This window comes from Sardina pilchardus, chromosome 24 (assembly GCF_963854185.1).
Source record: "Sardina pilchardus chromosome 24, fSarPil1.1, whole genome shotgun sequence".
Lineage (NCBI taxonomy): Eukaryota > Metazoa > Chordata > Actinopteri > Clupeiformes > Clupeidae > Sardina > Sardina pilchardus.
The window spans coordinates 25,574,411-25,592,131 of NC_085017.1; the positions used below are offsets into that span (position 1 = coordinate 25,574,411).

Here is a 17,721-nt window from a genome sequence, read left to right on the forward strand (position 1 = left end):
ACCCTTTTATGGGACATCAGAGCCGGCGACGCTTTGTGTGTCCAACCAATCACAGAAATGGCCTTTAAGTCCGGCAATGGCCAGCTGAGCCGGGCTCTTTCAGCTGCGGCCAAGTGAATTAGAGCTCATCAAAACAGCGGCGTCTCCGCTGCCAGATCATTTGACCAGGAGAGGGGCCGAACCCCCCCCCCCCCCCCCCCGGGCACGGCGGCGGACCAGAGGAGAGAGGGGAGCAAAGTGAGATTCCTGGAAAAGCACTCCGGGCAGGAGAACCAAGTGTCTTTCGGAATCACACAGAGAGACAGACACACACACACACACACACACCCTTCAGAATGTCAAACACCCCCCCTACAAATGCCACACACATGCTCTCTCTCCCTCAAGCAGAGTTCAAGCCAGAGGACGGACAATGGGATTGAATTTGCATGGAAATTTGTGCATGTAAAAAATGATTCCAAAATGGGGGCAAAATCTAGTTTCTGTATTACATTTGGCTTTTGTGAACATGACTTAAGAGTACATCTGGTATGTTCATAGAGTACAAAAATGGCCATGGGCTAAAGATATGGCCGCTGGTATTTAGCTTTATTGTAATGAATATTCTGTATGCCTACCATGAAAATAATATACTTTGTGACACACACACAGACACACACACACACACACACACAGAGGGGGGGAGAGAGAGAGAGAGAGAGAGAGAGAGAGAGACAGAGAGAGAGAGAGAGAGACAGAGAGAGAGAGAAAGAGAGAGAGAGAGACAGAGAGAGAGAGACCAAACAGAAACTCACAGAAACATTGTAGATAGCCATGCCCACAGCCCTGTGGTCGTTGATTTTCTCTGTGGAGACAGATTTAGTCTCGTAGGCCAAGAAGATGCCCAAGAGAAGCAGCAGCCCTTTATATCCGTACACCACTCCTGTAGGAGATAAAACACACACACACACACACACACACACACACACACACACACACACACACACACACACACACACACACACAGAGAGAGAGAGAGAGAGAGAGAGAGATTGTATTGATCTCCTGCTGTAACAGAAATACACTGCAATAGCTTCTGTGCAACAGTGCTTTAAATCACAGCTAACCATTTCTCCAAAGTGCAGCAGAAATGTCTATACTCAGAATGAATTAAATTAAAGTTCAATTAAACTGATAAAACACACAGGAATAGAGCGCGAGATCTGATGAGTCACTTGACTTAAAAGCAGCGAAAGTATCTGAAAGTTCAGCAGGATTAGACTCCGACGGAATCTTAAAAAGGGGACGTGTTCTTGAAAAGACGGAGATTATCTTGCCACCGTCTGCACGGAATTCATAATTACTCCTGAGTCAAGACTTCTTCCTCGAAGCAGGAAGGGATGTCTTGGCCAGCACAGCACTTTCACAAGCTTTGACCTTCTGACTCTAGGAATGTTTAAGGACAACAACTACTGAATCAGGGAGCAACCTTGGCCAGAATATAACCCTCTTCCTTAATCCCGCAATCAAGGGTGGGCCATCTGCACACATGGTCAAGCTGTTTGCAGATTCTCATTTTCAATACAACAAACGCCCGCTTAAGCTCTCAGACCAGAAACACACACAGACACATAACACATTTGAATATAATATCAAAGTCCACTGAGCTCGTTGGTTTTACACAATGAATAAGTAATCAGTGATCAAAGTCTTTGTTAATCCTAATTATCCGTTAGTTGTCCGAATACAGATTGCCCATTGTCAAGGGTCAATTTTATCCATGTTTATAGATCAATATTAAAAGATTTTTCATTATGGAGAACAGACGCGTAATCTAATGAACAATGGGGAAAAGCATGATGAGAAAAGTGAATATTAGTCAGCCCTTGTGGCTTACCAATAAGTGATCAAAAACATACCGTAATTTCCCAACTATTAGCCACGGTTTATACGTTGATTTTACAAACATTTTTCACCTATGAGGTTTATATTCGGGGGCAATTAATATGGTATTAATATGGTCTTGTTCCTTTTACTCTAACTTGCATAAAACACTGTCCTGGGGCTTATACACAATGCAGCTAACACACAGGAAAGTACTGTGGTTGAAAGAGCACAAATTGGGCTTTGATGAAAGGTCAGTGACACTTGATCCTCCCCTCAGTAACAGGTGGTGGTCAGTAGGGGATCACAATGCAAATTTACTTCCATGACACATCTCATATAGAGTAGAGGGGGAATTCAGTCTCATATAGAGAGCCAATTCAATGGGCTGCACTATAATGCAGCTCTACAACACTGACTGCAGTAATCATAGTCAGTCTACTTCTCTGATTTGTTTCAAATGGGCATGTAGTTGTGATAATGGGATTCTAAAAGCATATAACACAAGAAATTTGTTCGTATAATTCTTGACATTCTTTATCGTTTGCAGACTTCAATTTGATGTCCAATGTGGCCTTTTTACTCACTCTTCCATAACCGACTGCTCAGGTCATGATTATTGATAACATAATTCTGTTTTCATTATTATGACAAGACAGCATTTCTGGCATTTGTCATGGTGCTGACTGAAGTGGCTAAAATGCCTCCAGCATAAAAAAATAAATAAACACAAATAACAAAGCGCTCCACTATAGTCTAAACTCGACTGATTTATCTCTCGAGAAAGTCTTTACAAAATACTCAGCAGTCAGCCTTTAAAGCCTCTGTAAAGCCGCCATTTGTAGTTGAAGCCATTGGATGCTGTCAGTTAATAAGCGGAGTGGCCCGTCAGAAACACCACGTCCCCCAAGAGAAGCTAGAAGCGAGTCTGGCTGCACAGCGGCACTCGCATCTATGTGTGTGTGTGTGTGTGTGTGTGTGTGTGCACAGTTCAGAGCGAAAACTCTTTGGAGAGGCTCCGTGCGACGAAACACATAATGCAAGCAAACAAATATGTCACAACACCCACCACATCCACAATAAACACGTCTAGGGCCGGCTTTGATTGGCTGGCTGCTTTCGCACCATACAGAGATGAACACATTCCTGTAATGCTGCTGCAAGTGGAACATCCAGCCACGCAATAAAAATCATCCTTTCCTAGAACTGGGGGACAAGACTATTCCATAGTGACATTTTCCATCAGTAAGATGGTGGTTTCAATGCCCGTTATGAGGGGGTATAAAACAGACAAATGCTGATATGGCAGGGAATTTGGACAAGTAGAATTTGTGTGTGTGTATGTGTGTATGTGTGTGTGTGTGTGTGTGTACTGTATGTATGTATGTGTGTGCGTACGTGTGTGTGCGTGTGTGATACTCATGATAGATTGCTGAACTGCTTCAATCTACAAGATTATTCAGGATATTTGATTTCTAATGTAATTTGTAAAGTGGAATCAAATAAAGTATATAACATGTGCATGTGTGTGTGTGTTTGTGTGCTTGTGTGTGCGTGTGTGTGTGTATGTGTGCATGCATGCGTGTGTGTGTGTGTGCGCGTGTGTGCATGTGTGTGTGCATATGTATTCATATGATTTGTGTGTGTGTGTGTGACTCACCTAGCCAGGTGTTCATCTTCTCTGAGCTGCAGTGCTCCAGCAGGGGCTCAATCAGGACGTCCAGATCCCCTTTAGGAGCCTCGCGGGTGAACTTCTGCTCAACACAACGGGGGGTCACACACACACACACACACACACACACACACACACACACACACACACACACACACACACACACACACACACACACACACACACACACACACACACACACACACACACACACACACACACACACACAAAACAACGGGGAGTAACACAGAGACATTCACACACCCAAAACACGGAGGAGTCACACAGAGACACACACACACCCAACACAATAGGGAGTCACACACAGACACACACACACCCAACACAATAGGGAGTCACAGAGACACACACAGCCAGCACACCGAGGAGTCACACAGAGACACACACACACACCCAACACAATAGGGAGTCACGGAGACACACACACACACACACACCCAACACAATAGGGAGTCACACAGACACACACACACACACACACACACACATACCCAACACAATAGGGAGTCACACAGAGACACACACACCCAAACATGTTAGACCAGTTACACCCAGGAGGAGCAGGAAAGCAGGTCTCTAGCAGCTACAGTACAGTATGTGCACATCTTGATCCTGATCTATATACCATTATTCACACCATGGCTTGTTCTCCAGGTGTGAAGCAAATGTAAATTGCATGCACTGTGCAGGTGCAAAAATATACTAGGATAAAGCCAAGGGTGATGCTGATGTGTTGTATTGCTTCCAGCAACTACACAATTACACATGAAATCCTGATAACAGAGTAGAGCAGGTGCACCTCATTATGACACAGTCACCACCCAATGAAAACAGAACAACATATACAACAGTAGCTCACACAGGAAGTCAGGCAATTGCACAGGAAGATAAGATGTTTACACAGGAAGCACAGGAAGAGATATAAAAAGGTACATATGTGGTGAGTGTGTGCGTTCCTGTGTGTGTGTGTGTGTGTGTGTGTGTGTGTGTGTGTGTGTGTGTGTGTGTGTGCGTGTGCGTGTGCGTGTGCGTGTGCGTGTGCGTGTGCTTGTGTGGTGTGTGTCTGTGGTGGGAGTAAGCTCTACCTCCACAGTGATGTGCAGGGGATCAACTATCTGCCAGATCATGAGGGACGTGATGTCGATGACCAACAGAATGCCCACAGTGGCATACAGCTTCCAAGGGTCCAGGTGCTGATGGGATACAGGAGGACCAGATGTCAGAGGGAGGAGAGAATTGATGACTGGAGGACAATTACATTGCAAAGAACAAATATAACAAACAACTTCTGCAAACAAGGTTCCCACTCTAAGTCAGACTTAAAATTCCCTGACTTTTCCCTGACTTTCCCTGACCATAAAACAGAATTTCCATGACCTCGAAATGGGCATTTCCCCGGAATGTTTGCCTGAAGTACCACCACCAGCCAAGATATTGCATTCTAGAATGTTGCACATTTTTATAAAGAGAAATGTTTCAGGCAAATCAAAAACATTAAAAGGTGCATCCACACATGAAACGAGAATACACAGCAGGGTTTGGCAATTACATAATTTACTGTTAATAAAATTCCCTGATATTCCCTGACTGTGCGTGCAAATTGACCAAATTCCCTGACTTTCCCTGACTGGAATTGCCTCCTCTGAAATTCCATGATATTCCAGGAATTCACTGACACATGGGAACACTGTGCAAAATGCCTGCACATGCATGCACACACATGCACTCACATGCACACACACACACACACACACACGCATATACACACTCAATTATACACACACACACACACATACAAACACAGATATGAATTTATTGACACATACAGAATGAACATCTGTACACAGTACAGTACATTATACACCGACACACACACACACACACACACACACACACACACACACACACACACACACAAAAGAATACACTGTCAATAGAGAGAAGGTGTATTGGATTTTTATTTGACGCATTACTCTCTGACCCGATCAATGAAGCTGCCCTTGATTTATGTTTTTGTTTTTTTTCAAAAGAACACAAGCTCCCGGAAATAAGGGAAAAGGGTGAGAGAAAGGCTGGAGATTAATGAGGGAACACTTCCCCACAGCAAACTACAGGGCTGCAGGATTTCCATTAGCACAAACTCTCCTCCATCAATCATCATGAGCAGACATGGTGCAAGACACATTTCTCTAAAACAAACACGTGTACGCAGGCTGCAACAACCACCCCTACACACACACACACACACACACACACACACACACACACACACACACACACACACACACACACACACACACACACACACACACACACACACACACACACACACACACACACACACACACACAGCCATGCACCCTTTTATGTGTAGGATACTAGGAGATGACGGTCTGTCTGAATGGATGGACATTATGTGAAACTATGCATACTATATGTTAGTATGTAAGTATGTACTGTATACACTATACTCAAGTAATTACAGTAAGTATAAACCCTGTACTAAAGTATGTATGCATATACTTTAACTGTAGCGGCCACTATTCATCTCTAATCTGGAACAAATGTTACAAGTAGTTAATATTCCATAGGTTTCATGTCTGGTGTGACAATGGAAATGATCAAAGGCTCAGAAACAAAGGTGAATTAACAGGATTACAGGCAGTTTGTTCTACACTGATGGACTGCACTGATGTTTCAAATTAAAAACATAGAAGATAAAAAGATCCAGGCTGCATGACCTTATAGCTTGATACGGTGGCAAGAGATAATAAAATATCACATCCTTTGAAGTCTTTATATTCTCACATTCTCATATCTATATGAGAATATGGAGGCAGACTGTTAATGTATTTACAATGCATGCATTGAATACCAATAAGAGATTAATGTAATACAGTACATCTTCCCAAGGTAACACTAAATACCTAAGTAGCCAACGAGTGTGTGTGTGTGTGTGTGTGTGTGTGTGTGTGTGTGAGAGAGAGAGAGAGAGAGAGAGAGAGAGAGAGAGAGAGAGAGTCTATAGTCTGTGTGAGTGTGTGTGTGTGTGTGTGCATGCGTTTAAGTGCGTTTATGTGTGTGTGTGTGTGTGTGTGTGTGTGTGTATGTGCGTGCCTGCGTTTGTGTGTATTTGTGTGTGTGTGTGTGCATGTGTGTGTGTGTGTGTGTGTGTGTGTGTGTGTGTGTGTGTGCGTGCATGCGTGCGGTACATGATTGAGGTGATGGACGGGCAGCTCTGGAGCCTCTGAATGAGACTGGAGTCAACGATTAAGAAAAACGCTCAAGGCCACAAGGACAGGGGAGAGTAAGCGAGGGAAAGAGAGAGAGAGAGAGAGAGAGGGAGAGAGAGGGGAAAGAGAGAGAGATAGAGAGAGAAAAGAGGAGAAAGAAGTAGGATGGAGAGTGTGGGGAGAGATAATTCCTCTATGATGTATTGATCTTTTTTTCTAAACGCTTCTTGCCCTTGAAGCAAATGATGATAAAGTCAGAGCTGGAGATCACAGCCGAAAAACATAACAGCACACTCAAAGACACACCACACACACTGCAGCACAGATAACCAGCACACACACACGAAGACATCGCTAAACAACGCCCCCCACCCTTCTCTCTCATACACTCACACTCGATCACACAGACCAACACAAATACACATCGACAGCATTTGATGTTTGGGTAACAAAACAATGTTTTTCTTTAAAGACGACTGGTTTGTCAATCAAGCCAATTCAGACCGGAGGGGAATCTATGTTTAGTTCAAAGGGTTCGTGTAATGTGCCTAACACGCCACCTGGGGGCATCCTCCCACTGAGGTGTGACTTCATAAATAAGTCAAGGGAGACGAAGAAAATGACAAATCTGCTCTACAGGCCGCTGGGACAGAACCACAACATTGATATAAAAATTACTATGTGCCGTCAAATTCTTGTAAATTGTCATTTTGACACAGCATGGAATGGTGCATGTTGTGATTAAAGCCTCAATGTGTCACTGAACTGACGCAAGCCCACATCCAGCAACATATTTTGCTTGCTTGATATCAAAATCATTTCCAACAGCACTTATATTGGACATTGCTATTATTTTTGCTACAGTCTATAACAGGCTACCAACACAACACATCTTATCAAATTTTCTCACTTGGCCTACGCACCTGATCATACTATTTTTATAACATCATTTAATCTTTACCTAACATCTTTAATTTTCTTTACTTACTGAAGGGTACTTTTCTAGGGTGGGTTCTAGTAAGGGTTGCTTGTAGTTTGTCTAGGGGCGTGGTAGTGTAGTGGTTAAGGAGCCAGGATAGCGTGTAGTAGCCTGAAAATTGTCAGTTCAATTCCCAGCTTCCATTGTGGCCTTGAGCAAGGCACTTAACCCCAAGTAGCTCTGAGGACAGTGTAGTCCCTTGTAATGTAGTTGACATACAGTATGTACGTCACTTTGGACAGGAAGTGTCATGTAATGTACAGTACAGTAATGTCTAATGTCCAATCACAATGGGTGAAGCTCTTACCTTCCTCTTGTCCTTTTTCTCATCCTTCTTGGTGAAGACAGTATGGACCCACCAGATCTTAGTGAACATGCTGCCATACGCCAGACTGAAGCCCAAACCCAGCAGCCACAAGCGGAACTAAATACACAAATAAACAGAGAGAGAGAGAGAGAGAGAGAGAGAGAGAGAGAGATAGAGAGAGAGAGAGAGAGAGAGGAAGACACACACACACACACACACACAAACAGACTAATTAGTGCGATGCCTTTAAGTAAGAAGCGTCTGGGAAAAAGAACTAATTTGTCTGGACACCGTATCCCATAATGCTCCTGTTCCCACCTGGCAGACAACAGGAAACTGGTCTCTGTGTACGTGCAGGCCGTCCATTCCCAGAGGAAACACTGCAGCCAGCGCCATCATGCAGCCCACCGCCGTCATGTTGTTGAGGTAGGGCTGCGAGTTCTGAATATACCTACACACACACACACACACACACACACACACACACACACACACACACACACACACACACACACACACACACACACACACACACACACACCACACCACACACACACATACATGATTAGGACCCTGTGACATTTGATTGAGGAAAAGGGATTTTACAAAGTAGGGGATGCAAGTTCTTTGCTAATCTCATCATAATCCCACCCACCCACCTCCACCCACAGACAGTCAGACGTCTTGCATGAGGAGCCTACTGTACCTGACGTTGCTGTTGTAGATGTTGAACGTGAGACAGACGATGCCAAACAGGATGCCGAAGCCGGCGAACACCGACACGGAGATGAAGAGCTTCTGGGAGAGGTAGCGGTACTCAAAATTCACCAGAGTCTGGTCTGCCGGAGGGCCAGCACCTATGACCGCAGAGAGAGAGAGAGAGAGGGAGAGAGAGAGAGAGAGGAGAGAGAGAGAGAGAGAGAGAGAGAGAGAGAGAGAGAGAGAGGGAGAGAGGGAGAGAACAATTTTAATTTGAGAGAGAGAGAGAGAGAAAGAGAGAGAGAGAGAGAGAGGGAGAGAGGGAGAGAACAATTTTAATTTGAGAGAGAGAGAGAGAGAAAGAGAGAGAGAATAATTTTAATTTGAGAGAGAGAGAGAGAGGGAGAGAGAGGAAGAGAGAGAAAAAGAGAGAGAAAAGAGGAGAAAGAAGTAGGATGGAGAGTGTGCGGAGAGATAATTCCTCTATGATGCATTGACCTCATCATCTCATCAAATCCTCTATGATGTATTGAGTCATAAAAAAGGTGCTCTGTGTGTGCGAGAAGAACAGCGCACAGTACATTCTTGAAAGACTAAAAGCACCAAGCCGTGGAGGTGGATGTTTTTTTTTCTTCGGCTCTGAACGCGTCAATATAAAAGCAGCCGGGGGCCAGATTACAGCTCAGCGAACCTTAAATGTGAAGGGAAATTACACATCATCATCAACACGGCACTGTAGCTCTTACTTTAATGCTGACACATTTCTCTGGATTGCGGTAAAAAGGAACATTTTGCTTTCTCCCTTGTCAACACAGAAAGCATTTTAGCATTTAGAGTATTTTTAGTGCAGACGCGACGGCACTTACAATGCCACCTACCCCCCCTAACATTACAAAGGTAAAGCTAGTCATTTTGAAAAAAGGGCTATATAAAGAGGAAGCTAAATGTGCGTCAACAGACTTAAATGTTATCTCGCTGTTGCCGACCAGCGAAGGCTTCTAAGAGTCAAGTCGTCGCATCAGCACAAGGTCACATGGCAAAAAAGGTCTGCCACAGTCTATTGGGCTCTCACTTGGCAGGAAATATGTCTTGGCAGAGTGATAAAGAAGTTTCAATGGCCACAGTTCACGAGTTCCGTGCATTTATGCTAGTTTCTATTGATGTCTAAACTGGCTTTGTGACAAAACCAGCCTTTGGATGAAACGGTCGCTTGCTCACTGAACTGACCATAAAAACATCCATTGGTGTAACATTTTTGAAAGAATCATTCAAATGAGCTGACCTACTGAGATGTAATCAATATGTTTCAGAGGTCCAAAGAGAATATTTCTCATGTGATATAAAAGAGGGCTTGATCCAAGTCCTAACTTCTGTGAAAGCAGAACTCACATTACAGACCAGAATCTCACACACAGGCCTGGCCTACATCATAGTATGATAGTATTACTGGAGATATATCAAAATGCATCTAATGGTGCAATTGCAAAGGCAACAGAGTAGGCTACATCTCTTCTCTATGCTGAGGAGGGGACATATCGCTCAGGAAATACTTGTCAGGATGTTCATTTTTAGACACTACATACTTTTGAAATGTTCTTGGCAAGGAATGTATACTCCTCTGTCTATATGAGTTAACTGTGTGCTGTGCATCTCAAGTTATCCTCAGTGTATGTATGTGTATGTGTATGTGTGTGTGCGTGTTTGCGTGTGTGTGTGTGTGTGTGTGTGTGTGTGTGTGTGTGTGTGTGTGTGTGTGTGTGTGATAGTGTCATAGTGTGTGCATGCATGTGTGTTGTGTGGTGTGTGTGTGTGTGTGTGTGTGTGTGTGTGGTGTCCTTTGGGCCACTGCCTCTCTCGGCTTAATTCCTCTCCCTGCCCTTGATGTTGGAATCGGGACACTGTGTTACCATGGCGACCAAGCCCCATAATGGTTGCCACAGCGATAGGAAAGGAAAGTAGCAATGCGGTGGTTGTCAGGGGCGACCAACAAGGGAGAGAATGAGCAAAGTAGAGAGAGAGAAGAGCACAAAATACTGTATAAAACACTCAGTGGAGGAGAGGAGAGAGAGAACAAGAACGATGGATAGAGGAGAGGAAAGAGGAAGAGGAGACAACAATAAACGTAAACCTACAAATCTCAAAGAAAGGGAGAAAATAGAGAGCGAGAAAGAGAGAGAGAGAGAAATAGAGAGAGAGAAAGAGAAAGAATTAAGCTAGGAGAAAGCAAGTGAAGAGTGAGGTGATGCATGACGAGACGGAGGAAGCCAGAGAGATGGGTGGGACGGACTGGATCCGCCGCTAGAAGAGTGGAAGTGGCCGTGGCAGCTGATCTGGAGCAAAATCACTCTTCGCCTTCAAGGACGGACTATTTATATTCCCTCCCTAAACACCAACAATATTTATATTCACTACCAAAAGCATGGCAGGGCGTTCATCCATATTACCTCAACACCTATAAGGTATTTAAGCACGTCCTGAACGTCCACATGATCCACGATGCGTAAACTCACATGCGCTAAATACCAACAGTGTACTCCATGCTCCATAAACCCCCTATAAGTGCTCATCACCGACTCCATACCAGCTCATAAACAGCTCCAGAGGGGCATTAACGTTATGTATTTATTCATTCAACACCTGTGTGGTCTTCACAGGTGCTCCCAAAAGGCCGATAAAGTATTTATATGCTCTCCATAAATAGAGGATGGTCATTTTTTACACACTCCCTAATCACTGATGTCGCATTTATATCCATTTATAGGTGATCCATTAAGATGGCCTGGACACATTTAGTCAGCTAGCAGCTTAGATGGGTAACCGTGGTGATCAGGTAAGAAGGACAGGATGGCCAGCAGAGCAGGAACCACAAACACACCCCAGGCCCCACACTGTGAACAAATGCACTATGAATTTTTTATTCCGTTTTTGATGCAAAAACAAAACGGGAAACAAAAAGCTGTTTTTTTTATTTCATTTGTGCTCTGGCCTGCATGTGTTATGTGAGCTGCTCAGAGGCATTAGGCTATCAACTTTAATATGAGAGCCATTTATTCACCAAGCATATGCGGCTGCTAATAACACGAATGCAGACCAAAAAACAAAACACCTGTAGATTTATGACAATAAAGATGAGTTGCACTTATTTTACCTTATGCGAACCTGCCACAACAACTCTTCTATACATTTCACCTGCCATTTTAGCTGGTTACATTCCGCATAATGTATTTCATACTGTGGCTGTGAAATCTCATTTTGGCGGTGAGATCCCCATCAATCGCATTTGCGCGTTATTGCAAAACGCTGCTATACAGAGCCATTAGCGGAGAATAACAAAAGACTATAAGCAGCAGCAACACCGCCAGCTCTAGACACTCATAAATACACTCGTAAATATACACATAAATGCATAGGATACGAGAACCGAATGGCTTGTAGGAGGACTCCTCCTGTAGTAGCACTAGGATACAGTTTGTACTTCTGACAAATAACCTCCCGCACAAATCCTCCTACAGTATGACATCTATTGGCCCTTTAAACTTGACTAGGCTCGGAGACGTCACGCGGCTGCAAGCGGCCTCGTCTTTTCACCCTGTCATCACGAGGTGGTGTTTACACTTCATCTGCTTATTCCTTCAACAACAGTCCTGTTTGAACTGATAATTGATTGTGATGTTGATGCTGATGCTGAGTTGAGAGCTGTACATTAAGGCTTTTGCTCACACATGCAAAGCCTTAATGTACACATTCAATTTGATGCACTGCGCCCAGTTTATGTCTGTTTATGCCTGCGCCCCACCTCCCTCTCTCTCTCTCTCTCTCTCTCTCTCTCTCTCTCTCTCTCTCACACACACACACACACACACACACACACAGATTATATACTTTTAACAATGTTAAGGACCTAACATTGAGAGAGCATGCACAACACACACACACACACACACAGACAGACAGACAGAGAGAAACACACACACAGACACACACAGACGCTGTTCAGTATCAGAGTGGGTCATCTGCTGCTTATGTCTCAGAGGAGAAGGGCGGAGCTACTGACCTTGACACGTGCCTGGAACACTGATGCAGCTACACCAGGACACACACACACGCAAGCGCACACAAACACACACACACACAAACATACTTCAGCCATCGGAGACAGCCCTCAGACACACACACACACACACACACACACACACACAGACAGTCTTATGACAGTAATAGAGAAACACATACATACAGAGACAGCCTTCTCTCTCACACCACACACACACACACACACACACACACACACACACACACACACACACACACACAGTCTTATGACAGTAATAGAGAAACACATACATACAGAGACAGCCCTCTCTCTCACACCACACACACACACACACACACACACACACACACACACACACACATATACTGTATGCTCGCATGCACACCCACACCCATACACACGTCACGTACATACCAAAAGATTGTTCAGACAGACAGATAGTTCTAAGTCTTACTAAAATCGTCATGGAAATGACCCCCGGAAACGAGTGAAGACCTTACACAAGAGGAACATCGACCTTTGTGTGACCTACAGGCAATCAGCCCAGAGGTCCAGCCCAACAACAGCACACTTGGCAACCAGCAAACTGCAGACTTATACCTGACACAAGCAGTTGGCCAACACACCACCACAGCAATTACCAATCAGGCATTACTGGCAATCAAGCACTATGTCTTCAGGACACCAGTCAACAACCTGCATGCACCATCTACACACCAATTAGCTGACATCACACACCTCTGGACCAATCAGGAGCCCAGACATAATGTCCCGCCTATCTACACACCAATTAGCTGCCATCACACACCTCTGGACCAATCGGTGGCCAAGACAAACGTCCCGCCTGTGAGGGCTCACACCAATCGCTTCATTAGGCCACCGTGTGATGACAGTTCGGTGTGGTTGCCATAGCGATGGCGCTGGAGACGGGCTTTAAAAGCACTAATCAGCTCATTTAGAAGCCAAAGGCAGCCCAACATCTGGGGAATCAGTAATGCATCTGAAACAGACTTATAATGAGCACGAGGTGCTGGTCTCGAACACACACACAAACACACATGCCTGCACACACACACGCACACACACACACATGCCTGCACACACAAACACACACACACACAAACACACATGCCTGCACACACACACACACACACACATGCCTGCACACACACACACACACACACACACCTGCACACACACACACACACACACACACACACACACACACACACACACACACACACACACACACACTGTCTCCTCTGTTTCGCCAGGGTGGGATGACTGACACAAACAATTTGGAATCACCGCCGTGCGCGCATTGTCGCCCATGCTGATTGGTTCATTCATTTCCCTCAGAGTCAAGGTCACACTGCAAGGCTTGCCAAGGTGTGTGTGTGTGTGTGTGTGTGTGTGTGTGTGTGTGTGTGTGTGTGTGTGTGTGTGTGTGTGCGTACGTACGTACGTACGTGTGTGTGTGTGTGTGTGTGTGTGTGTGTGTGTGTGTGTGTGTGTGTGTTGGGAGAGCATTCTGATTCTGACTCTGTTTGTCTCAGCTGTCAAGGGGCATCTCTTCTACGCTGCCGCTGTGCAGATGACTTTGAACTGGTCCCATCAGATTTAATTATAAAAATGAAATGAATCCATCACTCATGTTATATAAGCCATATTTTATTACTGAACCCCTGCTCAATTTATGCGTGGAATTAAGCCGTGACACTTCAGTAATAGAGGCAATAACATGACTTTATGATGAGCTTGCAGCGTTCACCATAACAAGTGAAGCAGAGTGACAGAGAAATTGATAGGCACTTGTTGCAAATATTTCTTTTGTGGTTGACACAATGAAAGTAGAAAGTGAAGGGAAAGGACAGGTAGAGGACAGGGAGCGAAAGAGGGGGGGGAAGTGAGGAGAGAGAGAATATTAAAAGAGAGAGAGAGAGAGAGAGAGAGAGAGAGAGAGAGAGGCAGGGGACTCACCGATCCACTTGTCATTTCCAAACCAGGAGAGATTGCCTTTGGTCATATCGTAATATCCAATCTTCTTATAACTTCCTCCTGTTCAGAGAGGAGAGGAGAGAGAGAGAAAGATAAAGGGCAATAAAGAGAGGATGAGTGAAAAGGGGGTACAGTTATAAAGATGGAGATGATAGAGGGATGAATGAGAGTGGGTGACAGTAAAGGGAGAGAGAAGAGAGAGAGGAATGAGGGAGAGAGGAGAGAGAGAGGTGAGAGACAGAAGAAACAGGAAAGAGAGCAAAATCACAATGTAAATACCAGACAGTGCTAAGAGAACAGACAAGCTGACTCAAGCATGTAAAAATTCAACAATTAACACACACACACACACACACACACACACACACACACACACACACACATTTACTCTGGCATACACATACCCCCCCCCCCCCCCCCCCCACTCCCACACACACACGGATAAGTCAGGAAGGTGGGCATCAATCTAATCAGCAGATCCCTTAGTACAGACATAAAACACATACCTCCAGAGCTCTGCTGCCAAGAGACATAAACACTCACACTCACACTCACACACACACACACACACACACACACACACACACACACACACACACACACACTCTACACAAACACGCACACTCACACACGCTTTACACAAACACACACTCACACTCATAACACACACTCACACTCACTACATAAACTCTTCCCACAACCTCATCTCTAAAAAGCATCACCATGTCTGAAACTAATCAGTGCACAGCGAAACGATTGCAGTTGCAGTCACAATTTAAAAGCCTCTTCTTGTCACTCATACACTAACACACTCTCTCTCACACACTCTCACACACACACACACACACACACACACACACACACACACACACACACACACACACACACACACACACACACACACACACACACACACACACACACACACACACACACTTCACACTTCATACTCGTTCTCATCTCACACTTTTTTCTGTTCCCATGACAACAATGTGGAACATGAGTTGTCTGCGATTCAGAGGAGAAGTATGAAAATCAGATGAGCAGGAGAGACAGAGGGGAGGAAGACTGGAGACTGATACAGACAGAACAGATAGAGAGAGAGAGAGAGAGAACAGATATGGACACTGAGAGAGAGAGAGAGAGACAGGACAGAGAGAGAGAGAGAGAGAACAGAAACGGACACTGAGAGAAATACAGACAGGACAGATATGGACTCTGAGAGAGAGAGACAGAGAACATATATGGACACTGAGGGCCAGATGTGTACTAACGTTTTGCGCACATTTTAGGCGTAACGTGCACGTAATAGCATGGCGATGGTATGTACAAATCGGCCGCAATGAGGGAAACGCGCAGACTGCCTGCCGTGGGAGCTGAGAATGGCTATTTGCGCTTTTCCGTGTCATGCATATTAATTCCTGGGCGGATCAGCTGAAAATGGGTGTAACGCGCAAGTACAGGGGAGGAGAGGTGCTAATAGCGATTGATTAAGTATTCCGCCATATGTATGAAAACAGCGCACGTCTATTTTGCGTTGAAAAACTTCCGCCTTCTGAAAGCAGGTGTAATCCAAATTGCGGTTAAATGCATCTATTAGAAAAACGTTTGGAGACAGCTGAATCAATATTCAGAGCATCAGTTTTCTTCATTGTACTATGTCAAAAGCAACCTTAACTTTTGTTTGCCTCTCTAAAATCGTGTTTTCTCTTTCATGACATAGCCTACACTTCCCAATCTGTTAGACAAGCATTAAGTCATATCCTTAGTCTACGTACAGTAAATAGTTCACAAGTAGACAATTTTTTAAGTGGATTATTAGAACTACTAGGCCTACTCTGTTTGTCGCAGCTCGTTGACATCTCTTTGTATCATGTAGCCTATGATCGCTAAACCTTTCTTTTTAATGTTGCAATATTCAACTGCGCTTGTAGTTCGAGCTCTACACACGCAGTTAGCGTTGTAGAGGGGGCGGGAACGGGCGGGGATGACCGCTGTTAACGTAATGAAGTGACAGCTTAGTAAATTCCGCGCTATATAGCAAAGCACAGCGTTCGCAGTCTGCGTATACAAAAACTCGCTGTTAGCGCTGTGTTAGTACATCTGGCCCTGAGAGAGAGAGAGAGAGAGAGAGAGAACAGAAATGGACTCTGAGAGATACAGACAGGACAGATACGGACACAGAGAGAGAGACAGAGAACATATGGACACTGAGACAGACTTACATGTGGGTACAGTATGGGCATACACAGGTATGGGCCTCATGAGGCTGTCCAACTGGGGTCATATGAACACTGTTTGCAAAATAACCTTTCAAATCTGTTCTTTATATACACATGCTCTCTCTCTCTCACACACACACACACACACACACACACACACACACACACACACACACACAAACATCAGTGCATACATACACAATGAAGGACAGGACATACCTTGGAGCTGTTCAATGAGAGTCCAAGCCATCCTGGATCCCTGGGCATCGAACACCACATGGCCCTGAGGAGGAAACACACACGTCATCACACACTCCAGCACCTGCTCATCTCCTGAACACCACTCTCTCCACACACACATCTAGTCCTCTCCTGAACACCGCTCTCTCCACACACACATCTAGTCCTCTCCTGAACACCACTCTCTCCACACACACATCTAGTCATCTCCTCAACTCCACCCCTCTCTCCACACACACATCTAGTCATCTCCTCAATTTCACCCCTCTCTCCACACACACATCTAGTCCTCTCCTGAACACCACTCTCTCCACACACACATCTAGTCCTCTCCTCAACTTCACCCCTATCTCCACACACACATCTAATCTTCTACTCAACTACACCCCTCTCTCCACATACACATCTAGTCCTCTCCTGAACTCCACCCCTA

The 17,721-nt window shown here is 44.8% G+C and overlaps 1 protein-coding gene across 1 annotated transcript in view; it reads right to left on the reverse strand.

The window, feature by feature from the left end:
• The window catches only part of gabbr1b (gamma-aminobutyric acid (GABA) B receptor, 1b), a 102,223-nt gene that overhangs the window by 7,786 nt on the left and 76,716 nt on the right, over nucleotides 1-17,721 (reverse strand). Inside the window, exons 14-21 of the mRNA XM_062529994.1 lie at nucleotides 17,268-17,331; nucleotides 14,809-14,886; nucleotides 8,782-8,932; nucleotides 8,394-8,526; nucleotides 8,076-8,192; nucleotides 4,642-4,749; nucleotides 3,524-3,617; nucleotides 795-922 (exon numbers count right to left, since the gene is read on the reverse strand). Coding sequence (XP_062385978.1) covers nucleotides 795-922; nucleotides 3,524-3,617; nucleotides 4,642-4,749; nucleotides 8,076-8,192; nucleotides 8,394-8,526; nucleotides 8,782-8,932; nucleotides 14,809-14,886; nucleotides 17,268-17,331 — 873 coding nt within the window. The remainder of the gene's footprint in view (nucleotides 1-794; nucleotides 923-3,523; nucleotides 3,618-4,641; nucleotides 4,750-8,075; nucleotides 8,193-8,393; nucleotides 8,527-8,781; nucleotides 8,933-14,808; nucleotides 14,887-17,267; nucleotides 17,332-17,721) is intronic.